Raw genomic sequence first — 21,400 nt, 5'->3', positions numbered from 1 at the left:
TTAGGGATGGCTGCCACTTAAGATTCTTTTGAGTACCACAGCTGGGGTCAGAAGTAGGACCCACATATGCTAAGCCCAGATACCTCTGACTTGCTACTTAAAAATAATTTTGAAATAGAAGAGATAGCTCCTTTTTCTCTTGAATTTTAATTTGTATTAGTGATTCTAAGCAGTTTTGGGGTCTTGGCTACGTCTCTTTTTAAAAAAAAGATTGAATTGACTATCTGACTTAGTTCAAGTACATCAACACGGTTTTATTCCTAAGGCTTGGGAACAGTGAAGGGTGGCCTGGCCTGCTGGATTAGCGGTTGGTGCCTTTCTCACTCTCAAAAGAACTATTCTTCCATCATGTTCCTGACCTAAGCCACTTCAGCTGCTGGGTATCAATAGTTATTTAATGTTTAAAAATGAAGAAATGGGTTCTCTAACATAATACCCAGGAGCTTTAAATAAGTCAGAAGTCTTAGCAAAGTATCTGTGAGACAAAGCTAATTTAGAAAGAAATGACATCTCCACTGGGAGTAGACAGAGGCCGGTGTCAGAGATCGTACAGGCTGTTTGCCGCGTGTGGTACCCGGGAGCACACTCTTATTCTTGTACTTCCTAATTCAAGAGCATCTATTTGTTCAAATGACCTGGAAGCTGCTATGTCCCCTCAGCGCAGATGATGGGCAGTCCCCAGCATGGCTGGGACTCTCCGGCAGGCATCTCTACTGCATTGTCTCCCACAACAGAAGGAAAACAATATCCACAATGAGGTTTATTTTTATTTGGGGAAAAATAAAAAAGAAATGAGAGGAAGGATGTACGGACGAGAGGCAGGGTGCTTGGACACCACGCACGTACAGGGCCCTGGGCGCTATGCCCAGCACTGGAAAAAAAATTTCAAGATCAATCTAAGTACTCCTAGACATTGCTGAGATTTATGTTGTCAACCCTTGCTGACTTTTCCCGTGGAAAACACCACAGACGCCCGTTCACCACCAGTGACCAGCACTGCAAATTCCACCAAGAAGAATCAGGGGACACAATTCAGAAATAATATGACATCCTGCATTTTATTCGGTTCATATGACAAAAATAGTAACCTAGACTAAGACATCCATTTCAGTCAGTAGATGTGTCAAGCCACAAGATTTAATCATAAAATATATTGGATCTACGAAACAGCCTGGCTGGTTCTGGGTGGCCCTCGCCCCGCGTGGTTTTACGTTTATAAAAATAGTGTCTCTCTTCACCACGCAGAGGGACAGCGGCCCTGAACACAGAATGGCGGTGGTCACGGCACCTTCCTCAGCCATCTCAGTTATAATGCTTTACATTTCTCTTAAGTTATATACACATCGTTTTGAGAGAAGAACACTAACATGATGCCAAATACCAACCGAGAGTGGGGACAAACACACCAGGACACAGATAAATAACAAGACGTTCAACTGCCCAGAGCCCGGCCACATTAGCCATTTTTCTTCCTTTTCCCAAAGCCGAAGCACCCGGTCCCGTCCCCCAGCAAGAGATGGCATGGCCTGGAGACACTCCACCTCACTATGTGGAAAAGAGAGTCAGAGAGTTCCGTGTTCATTTCCAAAGACAGAAACAGATAACGAGCCCCAGAAGCTCTCTGCTCAGCCACGGGCCAGCGGGCCAGCGGTAGTCACTCCCCTGCAGCGCCTTTTCCTGTTGATTCAGTTGTTTGAGGTGACTGCTCTATCCGTCTGTCTCACACTGTCTGGTTCAGCCTCCAGGCGCAGACCACTCCCTGTCGAGGTACCCAGCTACCTACGTCTTGAGCAATTATGTTGGAAGGTCATCGTGTCACATCCCAGCATGCTTGCGATGCACAAAAATGAGGTAGTACACACAACACTGACGTTCAAGTTTGGGTTCAGCCCCGCCTCCCTGCCTCTGGCCTCTTTGCTCACTGCATGCGGTTTAGACAAGTCATCAGCAAAGACTTTTGGACCATCAGGACACTGCACTGTGTTGGCTCTTGGAAAGACAATAAATCATTGACTCAGAAAACATCAAAGCTATGACTGACTACTGCCAGACACTCACGGTTCTCCTTCACGCCATGGCCAGAGCTATGAGGCAGTCACATCTCATGTGTGTGGGAGGAAGAGGCGAGCCTACAGTAAGTCACACCTTCACAATGTTCACTCTGTTGGTTTTTTTTCCTTTTCTATGTCACAGAACTAGGATTAATTTGTCAAAGTTTTGGTAGGGTGCTCACAGTTTTTCAATGGGTTTTATAGAAAAGTTAAATAAATCATGTTAATTTAAGAAATGGCAGGCCTTATTTTATTGAGGTGCCGACAAGCCTTGGTGGCTTCTCTGCTCAAACAGCATAGATTTCTCACGTTCAACTTTAAGACAAAACAAACTGTGACATATTTTTTTTCTCCATTTTCTTTAAACCGAGGTACTATTTATAAAATACTTTACATCTTTTGTAAATTCTCAAATTATAGACAAACCTCCCTAATACAAAATACTAAAAGTGCAATTGTATAAATTAAGATTTGCAACCACATTATACAAACATTACCTCTTTATTATACAGCGTCGATAATGCGAAATATTTACTCACAACTGTTTATAATGCTGCGAATCATTTTACGGTGATGCTTGTCTGTAACTTGTTCCCAATCAACCGCTGGGCTACAGACCACACTAGAGAACAACCGTTCACATAGCAGCTACAAACATTTAAATTAAAAAAGGGGAGGGGGGTGTTACTGACAGGTACTTGCACACAAAAAGCATGCTATCTTTCCCAATAGAACGTCACAATTTTGCCTGCATTTAATTAATCCACTTATTTATAATAAAGCAACTCTTGCTTTAAAAAAAATCACATAGCCAGATGTATTCTGTGATACAAGATCCTCATTTAAGGTTGGGTTATTTTATTGTCTGTTACCCGCATAATCTTAACATAAATACTATAGACGAAGAGACTGTCATAACACACAGCATTTGAAGCACTGAGCTGCTTCCTCAAGATGAAGAGTCCCTAAAACAGAGTTCAAGTGCCTACAGAATTTGAACAAAACCATGGAATACAGCTCACTGGATTACCACAGGGGACCCTGCTCCCCCTCACAAGGGGTCACTAGGTTCTAGGAGCAATGAAGTAGATATGGTCTGAGCTCTTTCTGTTCCTAAGGCAGTTTTCCAAGCACTTAAGCCTTTGTCTGAAATTTGCTTAAAAGGTTGCAGAGTTCTCAAGAACAGTCAAACTGTTGAAGACGCGCCGAGGGGCACTCACCAGGCCACCTTACAGCAGCCACACGGTGCAGGTATTTCCTGTCACGGATAAAACATTAGTGAGAGCCCAGGCATGTGGGGTCCAAAGCCTGATGCTCAAACTGTGGACTTGGGACGGAGCAGGAGGGAGAAGTCTGAAGTATATCTGACTAGTTTATTCCAATCTCCTTGTTATCCTCAATGAACCTTGTGAATGGCCGGCTGGCTCCCGTCTCTGAGCTTGTTTTGTCCAAGCTGACAATGGGCGGGCTACTGCCAGTGCGCGTCTTGTCCACCCCACCAGCCATGGCACCCAAAGGCGGGATGGCACCTCCGCCTAGACTTACTGGGAGCTGAGGAATGCCTCCATTCTGGATGACAGAAATCTCATTGTTCTTCATGGCAAGTCCATTGGTGATGGCAGCGGCATACTGGTTCCAAAAGCTGGGGTCAACGTTCATGGCCCGAGCCGCCAGGTCCTTCTGGAACATCTCAGAGAACTTCAGAGCGTCACCACCGAGCAGGGCCATGGGGTTTTCCACAGACAGGCGGCGGCCACGCCTTGCAGGTGCATTGTTCCACATGTGGGTGCCCATGTGTACCTGTGGGAGACACGGAGAAACAAGCCACAAGTAAGCGAGTCTAGAACTGACAGGCAGCAGTGTCTTGGTTTCAATGTTTCGTGTGACTTATTTGCATTCTAAGCATTAGCATGGGGGCAACAGAATGCAGTTAGGTGGGCTCTCCTGGGCACCTTGTACAATATACGCAGTATCGCATTCTGTGACTCTAAGAAGCACAACCAGCATGTAAATGGACAAACTTGTTAGACACCAACATCCCCTCCCTTAAGACTGCTCAAGAAGGTTCTAGAGCTTCGAGGATAAAGGACCTTTCCACTGCTTCATCCATCCCCACCTCAGTGTCTACATTTGGAGGTCAGTGGACAACTTCTGGTTATTCTTCAACCATACTACACCTTTTCTGGGTAGGGGGAGGTAGGGTCTGCTACAGGCCTGGAACTCACCAAGCAGACTAGACTCAGCCCCCACCCCAAGTCCATGTTCAAGCTCGTAAAAGGTCTTAAACTTGAACTCTCTGACTGTCCTTCTCTTCTCTTGCTTTCTTTCAAACAAGAAAAGAGAGCACTAAGACCTCGTGGGCCAGCCAGAGCGCAGAGTCCTCAGGATGCTCCTGTTCCATCAGCACTGGTCCAGCACAGAAAGCACAGGGATTGGCCCCTGGCTTTCTTTAGAGAGGAACTATTTTAGCCCCGCAAAGGTGGTGTCTGCTTGGCTGAAGCCTGGAACGGGGAGCCTGCGGCACCTGCCAGCAGTCAGTGAGAACACCATCTGTACCTGGTCCTCAGCAGGCTTCACACGGTGGGAAACCTCTCACCCGGTGTGCCTCCCCTCCCAGGGCCCTGTCTGTAGCCACACAGACAACAGAACATTCTAGAATTCACAGAACAAGTCTCGTTTTGCTCTGTGCTAAAGTTTAAGGACCAAATTCATTTTGTTTAAGGACCAAGATTCAAGAGCTTTGAATCCTGGGCCTGCTCACCAAGTGTCTGCCATGACCTGAGGCTCTGGAGCAGGCTGATACCGTCGGGAGAGCAGGCAGACATGAGCCTCATGGACTCACTTACTGCTATCTAAATGGGATGCACTTTTTTTGAGTGTGTGTACATGCATGTGCATATATTCATTACTCATATACACACATGTATACACAAGCACATACTATATACAGTCATACTATACATGTACAACCAACCCATTCCACACATGTGTATACACACATAAGAGTGTGAAGACAGAATCTCTGCTTAGACAGGGGGTGCAGAGCCATCCACAGGGGCCATGTGGCTTGGCCATAGCCTCAGGCCTGTGGCCCTCTTACCTTGAGATTGCCCTTGGTGGTGAAGGCCCTGCCGCAGATGGTGCAACCGAAGGGCTTCTCCCCAGTGTGGGTGCGTTCATGGATCTGCAGGGCACTGGCGGAGGAGAAGGTCTTCCCACATGACTGACAGTTGTGTTGCTTGGGTGTTCGTCGTGGTGGGGGTGCCAGCATGGGAGCCAGGCTAGGGCTCATCACTGTCTGGGGCCCAGTGGGGACCTGGACTCCAGCTGGTAGGGCTGGGCCCTCACCCAGTGCGATGGCCTTGCTGTGACCGTTCACTTCCATTTTGATCATGGTGGGCGCAGGGCTGGAGGCCAGGCTAGGTGTGCTGTGGCTGGGACCTAGAGTAAAGTCGGAGTCAAACTGAGAAGGCAGCTCTTTCAACTTGTGTGTCAGTAAGTGCTGCTTTAAGTTACCCATAGTGGAGCAGCCTCGCCTGCAGACCGTGCAGACGAATGGCCGCTCCTTGGTATGGCTGCGGTGGTGGATTTCCAACGCGCTTTTGCAAGCAAAGGGCTTGCCACAGACACCACACACAGTGCTCACACACTTACCCCGCTCTCTGCTCAGGAACAGCAGGCTGAAAGGGGCCTCCTCCTTGATGAGTGGCCGCCCAGGGTGGCCCGCTGTCAGGTCCAGGGCACCTCCATTTCCTGGGCCGGGGGGTGGGCTCTCCAGCCTTTCAGTCTTCAGTGGGATCTCCTGGGGATCCTCCTGGTGGCCAAGACCTGGTGACTTGGAACGGAAGCTCTCACCATTACTGTGAGCTGGCGACAGAGCCTGGGAGGATGAGGACTCAGACAGAGCGGGGCTGCCTGCACTGCGGCTCTCCAGGTCACCTACCGCGGATGAGGAATCATTGCTCAAGCGGTCACTTTCCCCAGACCCGTTTTCCACTGATTTCAAGCTGGCCAGCTGCTGACAGTTCATGACCGAGTCGATCATTTTCATCTGATTCTCGAGGGCAGCAATGCTGGAGATGACAGATGGGGGTGAGGGCGGACAGGACCCCGAATAGGAGAGAAGTGGTTTAGATGACTCGCTGGCCGTGTCCTTCAGCTCTGAGTCCTCCTCCATGGAGTTCTCATCAAGGTCATCGTCGAAGCTGCTGAGGGTCTCTGCATTCTTTTCGTCAAAGGGCAGTTCGGCATCCATGGCCTCCTGCAGGCCCTCGGGCAGCGGCGTGTTTGGGATCTGCCCTCCCATGTGCATGCGGATGTGCTGCTGCAGCACCACGGCGTTGGTGAACTTCTTCTGGCAGATGGGGCACGAGTGCTGCACTCGGAGTGGGGGCTTTGCACGGTGCACCCCGAAGTGTGTCTTCAGGTTGCCCTTGGTGGTGAAGGCGCGCCCACAGATCTTGCACTTGAAGGGCCGCTCCCCGGTGTGTGTCCTGTAGTGCATCTTCAGGGCGCTCTGGCAGCTCAGCACGCGGTGGCAGATGACGCACTGGTTTGGGTCAGTCATCTTCTTATCGATGTTCTCCACCAGCTGCTGCAGTTTCGAGGTCTCTGACGTTTGCATAGAGTCAAGCAGCCCGCCGAAAGGAAACTGGGCCTTGAACTGGTCAGAAACAGCCGGAAGACCGGGGCTCCCGAGGCTTGCACAGGTGCTGTCTGTGACAGTGGTGGCAGTTGAAGTGGGCAGTCCACTGACCTGCCCGCCCACCACAGGGGCATCCCCCGTCCTTGTACTAGTGCAAGGCAGGCTGACCGGCTCCGTTTTAGTAGCTGAAGGCCCACCGAGGAGCGGCTGGGGTGACTCCGGCCTCACTGGGATACCAGCCTCAGTATTGTTGAGGCCTGGAGACAGAGAGGTACATTCGCTGGATGCTGGAGAGGGCCTCTGTGGGGAACGGCTGATGGGGGTGATGCTGGGGGAGTCGGTGTAGCTGTGGGTGCCAGGGACAGTTGGGGGTAGCTGCAGCCCTACTGATGTGGGCACAGTGGGCAGCACTGGCTTGCTGTCCAGCCAGGTGGTCACTGGCTTCTCTGGGGGCAGGGACATGCCATAGGGAATGCCGGAGCAGGTGGGCACGTTGTCGAGGTATTCTGGGACAGGATAGGGGTTCATCTGGATGTGGGGGTACTTCTCCTTGTGCCGCTGGAAGTGGACTTTAAGGTTGCCCTTGGTGGAGAAGCGGTTCCCGCAGATGTTGCATTTGAAGGGCCGCTCCCCAGTGTGGGAACGCAAGTGAATCTGCAGGGCGCTGTCGCTGCCGAAGACCTTGGCACAGAACCTACACTTGTGCTTAAAGAAAGGGTCCTCGGCACTGGCCTTGGGCTCGAACACTGACACATTAGGGGGTTTGCCCTTGCGGTGTTTCATGAGAGCCGACAGCGGGTCCAGGGCATTGGCTGTGGCCGCGATGCTCACCAGGGGGTTGGGGAAGATGACACTGCTGGAGGAAGTCTGAGGTAGCAGAGGGTTTGGCAGATTGGAGGCTGAGCTGAGGAGAGGCCCGGGACCCAGGGCCGGGGGCGTAGATGCATTCTGGGGCTGCACTGTGTTGCCCACTGTGCTGGATGCTGCGGCCACGACTCCCGGAGCAGGGCCAGTGCTGCAGGCGGGGTGTGCCCCAGATTCGGTGGGGGCAGCACCGGTGCTGCAGGGAGTGCTTGTGCCAGACGCAGGCTGAGACAGGTGCTGGGAGCCATCGAAGGGCGCTGGGAGGGTGGAGCCTGAGCCAGCAGAGGCAGTGGTGGGTCCAGTGGAAAGCTGGAGAGCTGTGTGCGGAGCCAGGCCCTGCAGCTGTACCGAGGCGGTGCCAGGGGCACTGGCCGAGGGCTTCAGTGGAGGCCCGGGCTGGCGGCTCATCAGGGCCACCTGGCTGCGGATCTGCTCAATGAGCTGGAGCTGGTGGATCTGCTGCTGCTGCAGTGCCACCAGCTGCTCTAGGATCATGGGGATGGCCACAGCGCCCACGGTGCCACCGGCGCCTGCCGTGCCGCCCGCACGTGCACCCTGGGAGAATTGTGCCACCGCCACCTTGGTGCTGAGCAGCGTCTCCAGAGTCACATTGGTGCTAGGCATGCTGAAGGCCACGGGTTCCGGTTGTGGTGGCAGTGCAGGTGGCGGTGGGGGCACACCTGGGCCTGGAGGGCCCTTGTCCGTTGATGCCTCCACATCCATGGGCTCAGCCTCCTTTGCTGGAGCCTTCACCTCGCTGCCCTCCGTGGGTGCCACCTCCTCAGCCACCTCACTCTCAGTGCGGTCGCTGGGCGAGCTGGCGGGAGAAGGTTCTGGAAAGTCCTCGGAGGGCGGCGCTGTCTCATCGTCATGCACGATCAGCACCAGTGGGTTCTTAGTACAGGTCTTCTTGTGCTGCAGGAAGTCTGCCCACTTGAAGAACTCTGCACAACACTTCTCACACACGCTGGTCTCCTCGCTGCCGCTCTTGCTCTCACTGCCGCTCTCCCCGTCCTCAGCACCGTCCCCGGGGACGCCTAGGAAACCAAGAGATTACATCAGCCAGACAGCCGCCCTCCATTTCAAAATTTTGCACATCAGTAAAATCAATATTTTTTATTTTGTACAAATTACCCCACTTCAACATTTCTGACGTCCCAGCGTGTGTGTTCTATGACTCTTTCTAGCTAGCTAATCATTTTCTTAGCACAATCCATCAAATTATGAGGCTCTATCAATTGTGGATACTGCTTCTTAATGAAATTCCATAGAAGCCATCGATTTCCAATATCTTCATACAATCCGCAGCCACCCTGTCTGTTGGGTACAAAGCCAGCCTTCGACGGGCTCATTAGGATTCCCCTTTACCATGGGCTTCCTCATTTCCAACAAAATTAGAGACGCCTCTGCCAGTTCACTTAACATCGCTGAGCTAAGCTGTAACCTTTCCCACACACCTGCACCTGACAGGAAGCCGGTGTGGTGTGGTCTGCGCTCGCTGGTGGATTCATCATCGCTAAGCCCAGCTGAGGCGGTGCCTATCAACATGATCCCCCAGAAACTTTGGAATCAATAGGCATTTATTTCACGTAGGAAATTTAGGCTAAATACTATGATTTGTGAACACAACAAAGAAAGTACAAGCGCTTCTTCGGATCCTAATGGTGGTATCCTTCTCTCTCCTACCTCTTGGCTCTTTTAGAAGGCAGAGGCCCTCTACACTTTAGGACTTGCCAGATGACTATCAATATACACTAGGCCTAAAAATGAATCATGTTTAGTACAATTAATCGGCTCTGTCAGATGCAATATTCTTTGGCGAAATGAACTTGAAATTACATGTTATTGTGATTAGCCAATAGAGTTCAGTGGTTTGTTAACAAACCAGGAATTATATATTTAAAGTTCATTTATGTTGACATGTTTAGCATGAGAATGTTGCAGTCAGACACACTTTTTGTACCTATTTTCATCCATGCTCATAGAAAGACTTAGCAAATTATATGCTTGCACCATCGTGGAAAAGCCTCTAATTGGTTACACATGTTTAATTACTGTTGTAGGCAGCTACTTCCTCTGTCTCCTAACCCTCTTGTGCCGAATAACAACCGTGTTTAATGAACAACTCTAATTCACACCTGATCAAATAAATAGCTGTATGGGAACGAGAAATCGACACCCAGTGACACTTTTGGCTTTGGCTTTTTTGGGTCACTGTGGTGGGGAGAGATGCCCACTGCGACCTGGTTTTGTGTACCAGCTTGGGTGCCACTGACTAGAAGGTTTTTTGTTTTGTTTTGTTTTTTGTTTTTTCCTGGGTTTTTATTTTTATTTTCCAGCTTGCAGATGGAGCGACAGCAACAGATCTGTTGGACAGAGCAAATGTCACAGCAAATCAGCTCTTTGTTAGATGTGCGAAGTTGAGCCTGAGAACAAAACATCCTTCAGTCCCATCTGAAAAAGCACTGGTGACATTACACATAGACTTGCTAAAAAGTCTCTAACATTTTTAAGGTTTTTTTTGGGGGGGGGGGATTAATTCAGTTGTACATTGAGCAGAGAAATCTGGGTTGTTGTTTTTTTTTTTTAATTTTGTCCAGGAATCCCCACTGCTCCTCTCTTGGAAAATGAAATAAAAATATTTTTGAGGCTGCTCTGCTGCGTTCCACGAGGCCATTATTTCCAGGTAATTTCTACATGCCTTTAAAAATGATTAGCAGCATTCAATTAGCATTTTCTTAACTGGCTAAGCCATTTGAAGGGGAAAGAAGTCAGAGCTGCAGCCCATAAACCCCATAGACTTTTAAACTAAACTCAGAGCGAAGAGCAGGCTGCAGCAAGCAGTCTCATTACCGCATGGGGGAAGGAACGTAATAGGTATCTGTAATGAGGTTGAGGGTAGCTGGGAGCAAAGACACAGCCGATTTATATAGCAGATAGGCACATTAAGGAAACAAATACTCCGTGCTCAACTTTGCTCAGTGTATGTGAAACTAATTGTAAACCTGGTTAAGGTCATGGATCAGGGCTGGGGGAGGCTAGAATTTTTTAATCATTGAATAAGCAAAACAAAACAAAAAACGATGAGTTCCTCAAAATTCCAGTAACTTAATTTAAAAAGTTTTAACAAAATGCCAAAAATGTATCTATGATTTTTCTTTAACTGCACAATGTTCTTAAAAACATATACATCACAGATACATAAATACACACATATGTATTTATATATACCTCAGCGGACATTAGAAAGCTCATTTGCATTAAGCCGTACGACTTAAATAGCTAAGCAGGGGACTGACTTTAAAAAGTTGCTTTCCAATGTGCAAAGCTATGATAGAAAAAGTATAATTCCTGTACTTTCTAAAAAAGGAAATGCCAAAACATTAAAAATTGCTACTGCCTTGAAATATTGTCTATAGGCACCTCCTTTAAGAAGATAAAAATGAACAGTATGTACAAGGCTTAAAAACTGAAGGCATGCACATTTTAAATTTTATGAAATCAAACAAAATCTTATGAAAAGAATACCTTTTCTCTATATTTAGTATGCACTAGGGACAATGCATTCAGAGAATACTGCAAAGTGGGCTGACTCAGATCACTTAAAGTGCATCCAAAGTGGAGAGAATTAATTTACATAACTGTGAGTTATACCTTCACAAATGAACTTTCCCAGATTTTCCTTATAAGAGAGCATAGCGTGACGCAGAGAACCCGGGCTTTTCGGGGGGGTCTCGACCCAAACAAACCTCTATTCACCTTAAAGATGTGCACTTTTACATTCCCATTAGTTTTTTCTGTGTTAGGTGTTTTTAGGGTTCACTTCCAGATGCACTGAAGCTGAGAAGGGCCCCCTCAGGTAATTTTATTTTATTTTTCCTCCACAGCAAGGGCTGGTAAATTACAAGCATTTCCCAGCTCTCCGATGTGTGCGTGGAATATATAAGCACGTTCTGCCAAATAATGTCATTTTGTTTAATTCAGTCTTAAGTGACAATGATCTCAACATTAGATATTTTGTTCAAAGTAAAACGATCCTCCACCAAATGGAAGGAGGAAATTGTAAGGAAAAGGCATTCTGACCCCTTGGACCCTTAACAGTTCTTTATGTTACTGAGTCCAAGGAAACCAAGCCTGGCAACAATTTGCTTATGAGCCAAGCTTCATCACGAATTTCACTTTTGGCAAAAGAGTGATCTTAAAAACTACAGTTATCAAGGGGAAAATTCTTCAAAAACAATTTGCATTTCTTATTGGGGCAAATAAATTAGAATTACCACTTAACAAGGTAGGTCTCACATGCTCAAGCTTACGGCTATGATTTCCAAATTCAAATGGAAATAGACCTCCTTTATAAAAGTTAGAGACAAGCAGAAACTTACTAAGACTCATGTTTCCTCTATGGAACTGAAATTGCTTGCATATATTTGAAATGTTTTTAAGCAACAAAACACTCTTTAGCTGAACAGTCAGGCAATATCTGAACACAGTAAGGACAGGACTCTCTGGAGTGGCATAGTCTACTGACTCAAAAGAGTCCAAGTACTGACCTCCAATGTGTTCTAAAGAGAGTGAGAAAAATTAAACTCTAACCTGCTTTTGACACTGCATACATTACAGTGTCTATGTGTGAAGCTGATATTATTGTTTTTTAGAACAGTAAACCCGGCTAGTCATCCTGACTGCAGTTTGTTTCTATCAAGTTGCTGCTAGTGTCCTTTACGTCTGCCTTCCTGTATAGCCAAGACTATATCCATGCTTCTCTTTAAGTCACATTCTGAACTGGCCACCATGCTCAAAAGTTATTAGCCCACTAGTTAGTATTGCTTAATTTACGGGTAACCAGAGTCAGGGAGGCACACGCTTCAAAAAGACAATAAAAAAACTTTGAAAATTTATTAGCAATGTATGTTCTTATTCTTCTCTCTCTCTCTCTCTCTCTCTCTCTCTCTCTCTCTCTCTCTCTCTCTCTCTCTCTCTTGAGGAGAGGATTCAAAAACAAGCATTCTAAACACTCTCAATTGTGTCAAAGTAACTTGTATTGTTGCCTGCTGGTGGCTCAGCAATAAGATCTGAAACCAACCACACAGCGGCTATGCAGGCATTTTACAGTACTTAAAGGTTACAGACAGTTAGTTACACACCGAGGAGAGAAAATGCTAACCAGTTGGCCAAGTGATCCAACCATCTGAGTGTTGGATCTCCCTCCTGGAAGGCCTTCCTCCTGTCTGGGGACCAGCAGGTGAAGGTGGCTACCAGGTGAAGAGAATTGCGGAAGGACCACACAGTCCTCAGTACCCTGGAAACCAGTCACCTCCACCGAGGAGGACGAATAGGAAATTTGTGGCCGATTTATAGTCATCTCAGAACCTAGGGTTCCTAACTCCACCTTGAGTGACAGTCATGCCTTTGGCTGGTAGAGGAGAAGGGGAAGGCCCACAGCCCCTCAGAGAAAACCACAAGGCAGTTAGCTTCAGGGCACTCCTCTTAGAAACACGCGCGTTTTTCCACGCACGGACAACACAGCATGTTTAATAACAATCCGCCGATTCCCAGTGCATCCTCACCGATCACAGCTCTCACTCCTGGTTAGCTGTGGAAAACGGCACCATGCTTTCTCTGTCTTCTAGAACACGATCTTTTCCAGGCCACATGTGAAAAACACTGCAGTGCATAAAGATATTTGAGATGCCACGCTTTCTCTATACAAATATTTATGCACAGCTCTTAGCAAGGGTTATTTTTATTTTCTCTTTTCAGAAGGGTCAAGAATTTCACCCATTTCAAAGCAGCACTAAAATTGCTGATTTATCATTTCCTTTATTTCGCTACATTTTCATTACACATTTTTAATTCAGCACAATTAATAATGGGAGAAGGCAGACTTGTTTAGTACAGAGGGAGGCACATTAAACTTCCCCTCTTTAACTATTAACTTTAAAATGCCAGGTGGGTCTTCGGGACAGGAAGCCCTACTTTTTTCTTTGTCTTTCCATCTCTTAAAAATGTAGCAAGCATTTCTCAAGTTTCCCCCAAACTCTTAGGAGACACTTATTTTCTTGCAAATTAATTCTTTTTAACTCCTTATGATAGCTTTGAATCCCATAAAGAAAGATGAATTATCGCCATACTGAGCCCAAGCTGTGTCACAGGAGGAGACAAATAGAGACCCCCACTGTGTTTAACAATGTAGAAGAAATTCCAGGCGCAAAAGAAAAATTTCTGTCCTTCTCCCCCAGACCTGGAAAGCGCATGTGCTCACAGAGCTGAACGGTGGAGGGCAGTCTTGCTATGCTCAGCGCGGCACTGACCCACAAGCTCCCTCTTATTCACTGGTCCACATCACAAATTTGTTAAGTCACGACCACCTGTGGCACAGGCCCCAGGCATCTACTGTTTAAACTGGGTCAGTTTTAATCTGTGAGGTGAGGTGTCTCTTTATGGGACACGAAATTGAGGCAGCAGCACACACACACACAGTGACTTTGCTAGAAAGATGTTTGGTGCACTTCAAGTTTGCACAATCGTCCTTTCATCCAGCTGCCATGCTATACTCACACTCACATCACTATTTGTGTTTCAGAAAAAGCACAGACCTGAGACATGTCAGCAGAAGCCAGCAAGCTGAAAACAAGGTTTTGTTAAGTCACTTCAGGTGAAGGTGGTGAGCTGTTTAAGTACAGAGAACTCCAAGATTTGATACAAAGTATTCCACATCATTTTATGACATTCCTCCTAGAAAGTGTCTATTCCATTGCAATCCACTAACAGAGTATGCACAAACCCTCCCATCTCCCCACCACTTAGTTGGGGGAGGGGGAGAGATCAAGTGAGCAAGCAAAATGCATTTGGTGCAAAAATGCCTCCGTTGAAATAGCCCTAGTCATACAACTAGGAAAGAGGCCGAGATCACCTGTGAGCATTTGGCTTCAGGCACTTGGACTAGGCAATAACATCCTTTCCATCACCTGCCATGACTTCGCGATGCTGTTTCATTTCTATGGGAGAAATTTGCATACAAGCAGAAAGTCATCCTGGAAAAGCCACCGCCCACCCCATGATGCCAGTGACTTTGCATGTGTACAAATTATACAAGACTATTATCAAACAGCTCCGGCTGAGGCCACTCTGAGGACCCGTAATGCTGAGGAATGAGGACAAAGTGCCCTGGCACCTGCAGGGTTAATTAAACCGTTCAAGACGTAATGGCTACACAAAAGCAAGCCAGTTTCTCTTCTTCTAAGAGCTATAAACACTTGTGCTGAACTGGATGGCATTTGATAAGCCTGGACCGCACAGAACAAACTCATGGGATCTCTAGTTAGCACGGACTCTTCACACTTAGCAGAACAGAGCTGAGTCCTGTTGCCAAGGTCAACAGCACACACGCACTAATTGTATTATGAGCTTGACGTCTAGTGGCCGTCCTGGCAGGGCGAAGCAGGCAAAGGCTTGTCACAGCACTCCCAAGGACTCACCTTCAGGGAGAGAAGGCGCAAGCCTGCCAGCTTTAGGCCACCCACCTTTCCTAGAACCGCACTTTAAAAAGGTTCCAAGCCATACCATGAAGTCACCAGGCTTTCAAAGAATGCAAAAGGGGCTGAACCTCCTAGAGAGCACGCAAAACTAGGCTAGAGGTGAGAGAAAAGGTCCACCCTCAGAGGAGAAAACGCTCGGGTACCATCAGCTTCCTCTGGTGGCCAGAACTCCCTCCCTTTAATTAAGAAACAAATCAATCTTAGTCTCAAGCATAAAGGTCATCTCATTATTTTGTTTAAAAAAAAACTGTAATTTTCACTTTCTGGAGTATGCCTTGCCTTGTTTGGCAGTCATACAATTAACTGCATCTTAAATCATAACTGTGTTGAAATTACAAGAGAAAAAACCAAAAAATACTTTTAAAACATTTTTCTTAAAGAAATTCCTAAAATTCGATTTTCACATAGATTGTATATGAAATGTGCAGTACATGTAATTACACATTGTAATTACAATAGTGTCCCACCAGCAGTAGTATTAGCTCACATCTTCATGACAAGGAGGACAAGAGAAACCAATAAAACAGTAAAGGAAAACAGAAAAAGGGAAACCCTTCCTTGATTGTATTATTTTTAAAAATGGCACTCAGAACTATGTCGCTGTATTAAAAGATGCTGAAAAGCCCACAAGCAGCCTAAAGGATTTTTAATTTACTTACAGGAGACCTTGTACCAATACTTACACATAAGAATGCTAAATTCCAGCTGATGGTCAGTTCACAGAACAAAAATCTTGGCTCTGTCTGCTGCATTCCCTATCCCCAAAGAAAATGTTCTTAAGCCTACCGGGAGAAGGGTGGCAGAGTTGAATATGAAAGCTGACCCACTTTTGTCTCTTTCCCCCATCATTCTGGATACAAAGAAATCCTCAGCACGCTAAATAATTCCCGCTGCTCCTCCACACCTTTCCCTTCCCTGCAGTCTAACACATCCAAAAACCCTGGATTCCGCTTAGCTTTGAAAAGTTTAGAGCAAGCCCTTCTAAGAATTCCCTAACTCTTGCCTCACAACCAGCTCTTCTTAAAGTGGAATTAATTGGCACCCATTTTAGGAGTGCGCATTTTTAAACAGGTTAAGTTTTTGAGCGCTACTTTAAAAAGGAATGTTTGCAAATTCTCCCCCCTCCCCTCTCCCCCTTCACTTACTTTCCACCTTTCATGTTTCAGAGAAAACAATCTGCCAGTGGATGTAAGAAAGTGGCTTCTGTTTTGTCCCTTTTGGTATGCTGAATTGTAAATGTGAGGCTTGGGGGTGGGGGGGTGGGGGGAGCTGGAGGCAAACCCTGCACACACAGATAAAAGAAAAAAAATCCCTTCACTGAGCACGGGTGGCTTTCTCTCCCTGAACTTAAGCAGTCTATGAAATCCACGCCTTAGTGCTTAGGTCGCAGACTCACCACATTGGAAAAGATTTTTAAGATCGCCATAAACTGTACACCAGTAGGAAATAAAAACACCGCGAGGTAGTGGATGCCACAAAGAAGATGCATCCCCCAAACTGTTTTAAATTACAACATTCTTTTGTTCTTCCTTAAACACAGACTTTCCCAGGGCAGAGAAATGCATCTTTAGGGCTGCTTTTCTTTTCCTTTTGCCGGCACACGGCTGCCGTCTTGAAAGTTCGTGGTGGGGCTTCCACGCGGCACTGTCACTGGAAGTTTTAATGAGTTTTTCTTAGAACAAAAATGTTGAGCTGGCTCAGAGGATATCATTACCGGTGGCACAGATCTAACTCAACCCCAAAGCTGCACCACATTTATTTCTAAAAGGGGAAATAATCACAAATAAGCAATTTAAAATGACAGTTTCTATTGGGGATTTAAGGCTCAGTAACTCAAAATAAAATGCTATCACAAGGTAACTCCAGAACTTTCCACGAGGCAAGCATTGCTTGTTTTCATTCAGACCTGTCATTCATTCCTTCAGTGCTATGGTCTGGAGAAAACCAAAGCTATTGCTGTTTTTTTTCCTTCCCATTGTTTGTCTAAAAACCAAATCCTGAAAAATAAACTATAAAAATGTAGAGTTTCTACTGGAAGTCAACATGACTACGTATCTTTGCTCTCCACTATTCTCATTTTTTTTTACATATGGTATTTGTCCTGTATGGCATTAACAAAAGCCTTCAATTTTACTGCAGGGTGGACCTAGTGCTTTAATTAACACGTCACACCCAAAGTGATACAAAGGAATCATTTACTCCATTTCTAAAACACTGTAGTAGACTTAGCGCACTTAGAACTTCATGCAGCACACATTTGTCTCCTGTGCCCCTAAAAAGAATTAAAAATTTGAAATGACAATGGAGTAATTTAGTTTACACAACCATTTATCTTTTTCTTTTAAAACTACTTTTCTTGGTTATCTCAGAGTTAAGACAGCACGAGCATTCCTTGGCTTTAGAGGAAACAGAGTATCTTTTATGCTCCATGAACAATCTGCTTCAGAACAATTAAATCAGAAAGAACTTGTTTTAATAGTTTGCCTAAACTATCCTTCAAACCCGAATAGCGCATTTGCTTTACTAGGGCTCAGCCTCAGACAGGCTATTTTTGGCCTGTTGCAAAATATGATGAGGAACTGTGGCAACCTCGGGAACAGAAGTCTGAACCACTGTGCAAAACACAGCCTGGATAAAAACGCCAGTCCTGAAAGGATGGAAAACCTGGATATGGGAGAGCCTCGAAATAAATTAGAGCAGCGAGCAGAATTCAAAAGAGAACTCGTAAATAATTGACTATCTGGGGTTTTCAACACTGTTCGGGTTATATATCCTCCGACGTGTTTACACGATTAACTTTACCACACTCACATTTCTGAAGCGAAATTAAAAATGAACAACAGTGCCTCAGCTTGTTAAGTGTTAAACACATGAGGTTTTACTCTATTAATTAAAATATGCTTTAATAAAAGGAGACATTGCACATTTTGATAACGACCCTACAAAGCGGAGAAGTATTTACACTGTTGCATTTTAGGGCGGCTGTGAAAGCGGATTTTGAGCTATTCAGGAGCCGCAATAATGAAGCTTTAAAATTCCTCACTGGGATGCAGTGTAGTTCTTTTGAGGGAAAGACTGTCTTTCTCATTCGGCAGAAATAAATCCATTCATTTGATCATGTAGTCATTGAGGGTAATACAAAACAACCCAAGTGTGAGAAATTCTATGTGAAGAAGTAAACAAAACAAAAAAAAAATCCATTTCCATGACAAAAAGATTCTTTGTCCCTAATCTACCCAACATATGCAAGCGTTTCTTTTTAGCATATCGCCTGTTCTAATCTTGGCTGACTTGGCTGCAGAGCTGCCGGCTCCCTCACCTCACAGCAACAAAAAGACCCAACGAGTCCCATTTGATTTAATTCATCCCTGGGCTGCTGTGGGCATTTTCTCACTTTCTACTGCGACTTGCATGCTTTGTCAAACTTTAATGCTTGTATGTTAAACCCTTAAATTCCGCCTATTTGCTAGGGTTTTGAGTTTGATTTTTTTTGGAAGGTGGTATAATCTTAGTTAAAAGATTATTTAATATCTACATCTAAACAATTTACAATAGGTTGATCATAAAAGTTGGCTTTTAAGGAATAAATTATTCCACCTCGAACTAGTTGGGGGGGGGTACGTGTCATATGCGGCCGCCCCTCCTCGGCCTCCTTGCTGGCGCCCTGGGGACCCTGGTAAGGAGCGCCAAAACTGGCACCCAGGGCTCAAGGATTCAGGGTGCCATAAACTTTAGGGTGCCAAAGTTCAACCACACTAAATTCGCATCTTCCGTAGCGCCTGCCCTGCACTTTTAGATGGTTCGAAGAGGAAGTTGCTACCAGCGAAGTAACTGAAGGTATCTCCATCCCCCGATTTCGGTGTATCCAAAAGAGTACGAAAAGGCCAAAGGGAAAACTTGGATTCCGCCAGGAACGTGCTGAGGTCCTAACGCATGCACGCACTAGCCCCCGAAAGAAACAGCTGTGCTCGCGCCCCACAATTCCCTAGTCGGCCATTAAGGAAAGGCCAAGAGACATTTACTTCCCACTTGCTTCCGAAAGGGATGATTGGATTTGTCAACGCTCTGGGACACCGCGGGGTTCGCGGCCCAAGGGTCACCCGAGGCGGCCTGCTGGCGGTATCGGGGACAGGCAACAGAGACTGGGATCACCGAGGTGGCGTTGGGGCCCCGGGTAGGCTCCAGACGAGCACCGGCTGGGCAACAGGACGCGCGGTGCCGAACAAAGCTGGCCAGGCGGCGGCTTCCAGGGCCCGCGTCCAGCGGTAGGTGAGCCCTGGGCGCGTCCCCCGCTGCTGAGCCCGCCCAGGGGACAGTACTAAGCTAACCCAGGGTCCCGGAGCTTCTGTAGGCTCCGGGCCCGCTGAAGCAGGGTGGGGGCGCAGAGACCAGGAGCAGCTAAGGGTGGCAGCGCGGACCGGACCCCCCCCCCCACGACCTCCTGCCCGCTCTAGGCGTGCTGGCCTCCGCCTCCGGCCCAGCCGATTCCGGTCCATCCTGGAGCCGGCCCGGCCTCAGCTCAGTCGGCGCGCAGCTCAAATCGGAGCAGCAGAGCCAAGTTTACTTGGCCCGCAACTCTTCTGCGCCGCGCGCTTCGACGGAGTACCGATCCCGGTTGGCCAGACTGGCCAAGGGATCGGACTCCTAGCTAGCACTCGCTCACGGGAACCAGGGAACTTTCTCCCACTCCAAGATGCGTTCAGTCGCTTCCACCGCCCGCGCTTCCCAACCTGGGTGGGCGCCCCAGAACTCCGGGCCACCCTGAGGTCCCCGGCCCTCACCGTGCTCAGAAGCCCCGTCCTGCGGCGGTAGCTCCTCGTCCGACTTGAGGTGCTGGGGCTTGGCCTGCTTGCGCCGAGACATGCTGCTAGCGGCGCTCCGGCCCCGTGCGGGGCAGCGGCATCAGCGGGGTGGCCGGCGGGGACAGCGCGGGGTGGGCGCGGGGTGGCCGGGCGGGCGCGGGGCGCGGGGCGCGGGGCGGTGGCGGCGGCTGCGCGGGCCGCGCATGGGGCTGAGCAATTAGGCTGGTGAATAATGCATGTCCATTAGCGGAGGGCCGCGCCGATTGGCCGGCCTCCAGCGGACTCCGGCGGCCTATGCAAATGAGGCCGCTCTCGCAATTAGCAGCCGGGCTGGCGAGGAGGGGCCGCGGCGCCTGCGGACCTGGGTGCGCGCTGCCCCACACCGCTCACATCTCGGGCTCCGGCGACCGCGCTCGGGCGCCGCGCTCCTCGACTGCCCAGGTGCTGCTTCGGCGGGCCGGGGTGCGGTGCGGACCGTGGCAACGAACCCTCCGCGCCGCGCAGGCTGCAAACTTTGGTGGCGTCCGCGCGGCGCCGTCTCCGCCGGCGCGCCGGGCTCGCCCCTTTATAGAGTGCCTGCGCCGTCGCCCGCGCCCCCCTCCCCCGCCGCCGCCGGGCGGCCCCTCCCGGAGCGAGCGGCCGCGGGCAGGGCTCCGGCCCGGCGCCTTTGTCTCGCCCCGGCCGATCGGGCGTCGCACCGCCTGCGCTCCGGGTCGGCCGGCCGACAGCCTATGGTCCTCGGCAGCGGGTCGTCGCGCCGCTCAGCTCGCCCGGCCCGTTCCGGCTCAGGTGTCCCTGTCTCCGGACTTTCTCTCCCGACTCTTGTCCACTTCGCGGGGTCCTCCGGCGGCCCGCCAGGCTCAGAGGCTCGAGGCCGGAGCAGAGTGCGCACGCTAGGGTGGCGGGACTTCGGCAAGATCAACTTTCCGGTTCGGAAGCGGCGCGGGCCGCGCGGCTCCTCCCCTCCCTGGGTTCTCCTCCCCTCTGCTGCCCCCCCCTCCGGTCCCCACCGACTTCTGAGTGCCCGCCCCGCCTGCCGCCACCACTAGGGCCTCCACGGCTCCGCGCCCGCCTGCCAGGGCCTCCCCACGGCGGACTGCTTCTTAAGTCCAGGGGAGGGAGGGGGCAGCGGGACTTCGGTGCCGCCCCCCTTTTCCCGTTCCCGCTGGTTCTGTGGCTCCAGTGCCAACTGTCCGGGCCCGCAGAGTGGGCAACGAGTGCGACTCAAAGTTCCAAGTCCACCAAAGTCCGGCGAGCGGGCCGCGAGTTGTTGGGATTTCGGGGGTGACGTGGGGGGCAGGTGAGGTGGCCGCGCACGTCTAAGCCAGCCTGGCACCCTGGCCAGCTGGCGCGGCGCGCTCCCCGCACCGGTCTCCCCGCCCGCGGTCACGCGAACGCGGCCTCGCTCCCGCGCGCTCACTCGCGCGCTCTCCCACCACACCGAGCACACGCATCCGCGTGCGTCCTCTGTCCCGGAGCTGCCACCAGGATGTGCCCCAG

The 21,400-nt window shown here is 49.0% G+C and overlaps 1 protein-coding gene across 2 annotated transcripts; it reads right to left on the bottom strand.

Moving 5' to 3' along the window:
* Positions 1–1,039: 1,039 nt before the first annotated feature.
* Positions 1,040–20,035, bottom strand: Sall3 (spalt like transcription factor 3). Of its 2 annotated transcripts, XM_075968156.1 has the most exons (4): positions 19,880–20,035; positions 5,706–8,597; positions 5,152–5,492; positions 1,040–3,851 (listed from the first exon to the last, which is right to left on the bottom strand). In XM_075968156.1, exons 1-4 carry the CDS (start codon positions 19,959–19,961, stop codon positions 3,420–3,422), a joined length of 3,747 nt encoding a protein of 1,248 aa, XP_075824271.1. In that variant the 5' UTR covers positions 19,962–20,035; the 3' UTR covers positions 1,040–3,419. The 2 variants fall into 2 exon arrangements, with proteins under 2 accessions (XP_075824271.1, XP_075824270.1); XM_075968155.1 differs by having other exon boundaries at positions 3,290–3,851; positions 5,152–8,597.
* Positions 20,036–21,400: the final 1,365 nt, after the last annotated feature.

The sequence above is a fragment of the Microtus pennsylvanicus genome, chromosome 4 (genome assembly GCF_037038515.1).
Source record: "Microtus pennsylvanicus isolate mMicPen1 chromosome 4, mMicPen1.hap1, whole genome shotgun sequence".
Classification (NCBI taxonomy): domain Eukaryota; kingdom Metazoa; phylum Chordata; class Mammalia; order Rodentia; family Cricetidae; genus Microtus; species Microtus pennsylvanicus.
This window is presented reverse-complemented; position numbering and strand designations above follow the sequence as displayed.